General features: G+C 31.1%; 1 protein-coding gene across 1 annotated transcript in view; it reads right to left on the bottom strand.

The window, feature by feature from the left end:
- Window positions 1-3,204, bottom strand: part of LOC106463175 (cystatin-A2-like) — a 10,847-nt gene extending 7,643 nt beyond the window's left edge. Inside the window, exon 1 of the mRNA XM_013923207.2 lies at window positions 2,992-3,204. Within this exon, the coding sequence (XP_013778661.1) occupies window positions 2,992-3,063 (72 nt within the window). The 5' untranslated portion in view covers window positions 3,064-3,204. The remainder of the gene's footprint in view (window positions 1-2,991) is intronic.
- Between the last annotated feature and the right edge of the window lie 1,004 nt (window positions 3,205-4,208).

A 4,208-nucleotide genomic window follows, 5' to 3' on the forward strand; every position in this document is an offset into this window, starting at 1 on the left:
CTAAAGTTTCATCGGAACGAATTTACGGAAAATTAACTAACGAACGGAGACGTAACAATACTAACTTTCTTACGACCAGTAACAACAGCTAACAGAGAAATTTTCATTTTGCTATAATGGACATAGCATGTGTATATCTATCTATGTATATGTCCAAAATAATAAATACAATGTGGCACCATCTATTTAATGACAACACAAAGAAAAATGCCCAAAAAAGATTCAGACAATTAGAAAAATAACTACAGTGAATGCAATAACCATTTCTTTATAACAGAATACAATTTCAAATATAAGTACTCTTCCTCAAAACAAGAACACGACTTTCACTAGGACTGTATGTGAGGATTTAATTATATCTTTATTGATGTAATTTGTAAATATAGTATAAAAAAATAAAATTCTTAAAAAAAGTTATTTTTTCAATAATGAGTAACACTTTAATATGTAAAAACATTACAGTTTATATCAACATAATCTACTAGCATAGATAAAGGGAGTAGGAAGAGGTTGCAGCAGTGAGCACTGAAGGTACCAGCAAGAGCCCACCTGATGAAATCTTCTGGTGTAGACCTTGATGGTAGCAGCATATACTCAAGTGAGAACCTTGAGGTCTGAGGCCTATATTCTGTTGCTGTGGCGAAATAGACTTTGTTAAATGTAGATGCTTTTTACGACAGAAATTTCTTTGAAATAAATGTTAAGTTATTTAACAGGAATAGAATACTAAAGAAAATGGGAGAAGTGTCTTCATAAATAAAATGTGAGTTACATTCTGTTGAAGATGATTATATCAAAGATAACAGGAGATAGAATCTATTTGGGTTTCTGCTACCAGATATAAGGAAAGAAGAATTTTAGCAGAAACTTGTTAAAGCATCAATTGAAACTAATGAAATTAATGACAAACACTATAGTGATATTAAGATTTCAGGTGTTAATGAAGTCTAAATTATGGGTGGTTTCAGAATAAAGATTGGGAAATTTTATGAATAAAACCAAATCATGAGGGAGACAGTTTTAGAAACTGTTCAAGATTGTTTTCATCACCAATTAGTCAGGAAACTACTAGGAACAATGCTAATTTATATTTATTAACTTTTAATGTATAAATGATTGACTGCCGAGACTAGATAAGATTTGGGTGCAAGTGATCATTTCTCTATTAGGTTTGGTGTTTTACTTCATATGGAGATCAGAAATAATGATATTTTAGTTACAAATTAAAAAGAAGACCAAGAGAGTTGGTCAAACAAAATTTTAGGAAATTGAAATGGGTAAATGAAAAAAGAATATTTAAGGATTTTTTTTTACATAAACTAAAGGTAAGCAAAATGTTAGATTGGAAGTTAGGCCTTTGAAGGATGATAAAAGAAAGGCCCATATCTGATTATGATATCATTGGAAAGACTGTTGAAAGATGCTTTGCAAAGTCATTTAACAAAGTTTAGAATTTTATTGGATAGTCAACATGATTTCACTAAGGGAAAATCTTGCCTTACAAATATTTTGACATTTTTTGAAAAGGTAGATAGTTTTATGTAGATGAAGATAAGGGTGTAGATTTGGTGTATCTGGATTTTCAGAAAGCATTTGACAAGGTGCCACATAAAAGGCTTATAAAAGAATGTCTATAGGTGTGGAGATAAGTTAGCAAATTGGATAGAAGAAAGCAGAGTGTTGTTACAAATGGAGTTCAGTCAAACTGATTTAATGTCACAAGTGGGGTAAGTCAGGGGTCAGTCTTATGACCTTTGTCATACAAGAAGAGGATGAAATATCTCAAATTGTTTTCCCTTGAAAAACGAAGAGTTGGGGTTGATTGAGGTGTTTAAGATTGTTAATGGAATTGATAATGTTAATGCCTCATCGTTTTTCATACTTAGTGGTAAGAATGGTAGGATTAGGGGACACAAATATAAATTTTGGCAAGGTAGGAGTTTTATTTTTTTATTGTTTTATTTTTCTAAGAGGACGGTTGGTCTTTTGAATGGCTTGTCTTCAAATGTGGTGGATTCAGTATACTTAACAGAACTTAAGAGAAGGTAGATAAACATTTGAATGATAAAGGTTGGCTTCGAGTGTTACATCTTTATTTCAAAGTTTAGTTTAGTGGATGGGAAGGCTTAAATGGACCCCAGGATCTTTGTTATCCTTAACTGAACTATTATTTTAACAAATAAACTCTCAGTTAATTGCAATCAGTCTGAATAAATGATTCTTAAATAAAATAGAGGTCAGTTGGAGGTAAAAATTAAAAATACTGTTATTGAACAAACTAGTTGCATCAAATATTTGAGTTATTAATAATAAATTGGAGACAATATATCAAAATGGTAAGTATTAAATTGTCAAAAACTACTACCATTTCAAAATTACATTAAATTAGAAATTTTACAGATGATTTATTATGCACTCGAAAGTTGTAATGAATTATAAAATATATGACCTTTGGATCAAGGCTAGACAATGTAATAGTAAAACCAAACAATCTGATTTCTAACATTCTGAAAATCAGCAATGCGTGTAAATTAGAATTAGCAAAGTTCATTTTCATAGCTATGTTACCAGGTAAGCTGTTTTTAATAAATTTCAGCTACCCAAATGTCTTAACTCTTTAAATAACGGGTCAATTAAATTTGGAGGAGTTAAATTATGATCCACGAATCTGAGATAGGTCTACTATTTATCAGCCCTACTACAAGGAGTTCATTTCAAATTAATCATCATAAATGTGGCTGACTAGATGACTAACTCAGTAACTGGTCTTTCCTGCATTTAAAATAATTGACATTAGTAATTACATTCCTTTTGTAACTTCCTTATAAACGCAAATAAAAATGACGTTATTATTAATGTAGAAGGCTAGAGTGAAAGCACTGCAAGAAGCATTCTTTTAGTGTTACTGTTACAACTTACAGTACAATAAGTTATAAATTACAATCCAGTTTAAAATTAACTGTACAAACTTCTGAACTAAATTTAATCTACCTTATTGCAAACTTCACGAACGACATCATCAACTTCCTTAACTTCACTAGTTCCACCAACTCTGCAAGACATATTTCAATATAATAGTGCAAATTAAAATTCTTCAAGTAATATACCTTCTCCACCAATCCTTAATTAATTCTAAATGCTAAAATCACTTGTTTGCGCTTTGGTTATAAACATCACGTGCACATAAATCATAAAGTTCCGGTTTGATTTTCATGCCATCTAGGATTTGAATATGTGAAAAACAAATTATATAGGGATATACGAAAAAGTAAAGGTTAATGTACAACATAATAGCATTTTGGACTAACTAATAATTTGATTGTCAATTATATTATCAATTAGCAAAACAGCTTATATTCATTGATCTCTTATATTGCATGTAATTGGGCCAGGATCTTTAGTATGAGAAGCAGACCAGTTGTGACATTTAACTGATATAGATATTAATTTTACTTTGCTATAATTAATATGATACATACAGGTACATTCAGATAATTTTGTTCTGAATTTTTATTGCAGCTATTATGCACGTAGTTATGTCATTTTCATTAACAGGATGTTAATAGTTTGTAAATGCGTGTTATTCCTTTTACTTAGGTAAAGCTTACATATGGCAATGGCTAGGATTTTGTAACCTTTTGGCCCTCTTTCTGTGTTCACTACAGGGGACACTAATAAATGTACTTGTAAAAAATGGTATGAGTTGGTGGTTTTCTTCCCTGTATATGTTATTTGGGATAGCCGGTGACGTGCATAGCTTTGGGTCACGGGGCACGGCACTTGGAGTCAAAGTCTTATCTGAAACTGTGAAATATCATAATTCGTTTTGTATTTTTCTGTACTCGAGTGTGTGGTAAAGTTTTCTATTCACCTCAGCAGTCCGCAGAAATCGATGGAAAACTGTAGGCTAGCAAGTCTGGTGTATACACTAACTACTCTTACTGTTGTGATACATAATTAACTATATGCTCGTTACTTTCTTAGTTAATATTTAAATATTTAGTAATTTCTGTTTGTTTGTTTTTCAATTTAATGTGGACACAGAGAGCTGCTCAAGTAAGCAACATAACTTTCCCTTATGTTAGCTACGTAAATGGTCACCAAGTGGGTTTTCTTGCAGGAAAAATAACTGTTATTTCACTCGTGATGTTCAAAAATATATATAACTTATTTTCTGTCGGCAAAATTTGTAATGGCTTGAGGCTTCC

Source organism: Limulus polyphemus, unplaced genomic scaffold (assembly GCF_000517525.1).
Source record: "Limulus polyphemus unplaced genomic scaffold, Limulus_polyphemus-2.1.2 Scaffold1, whole genome shotgun sequence".
NCBI lineage: Eukaryota > Metazoa > Arthropoda > Merostomata > Xiphosura > Limulidae > Limulus > Limulus polyphemus.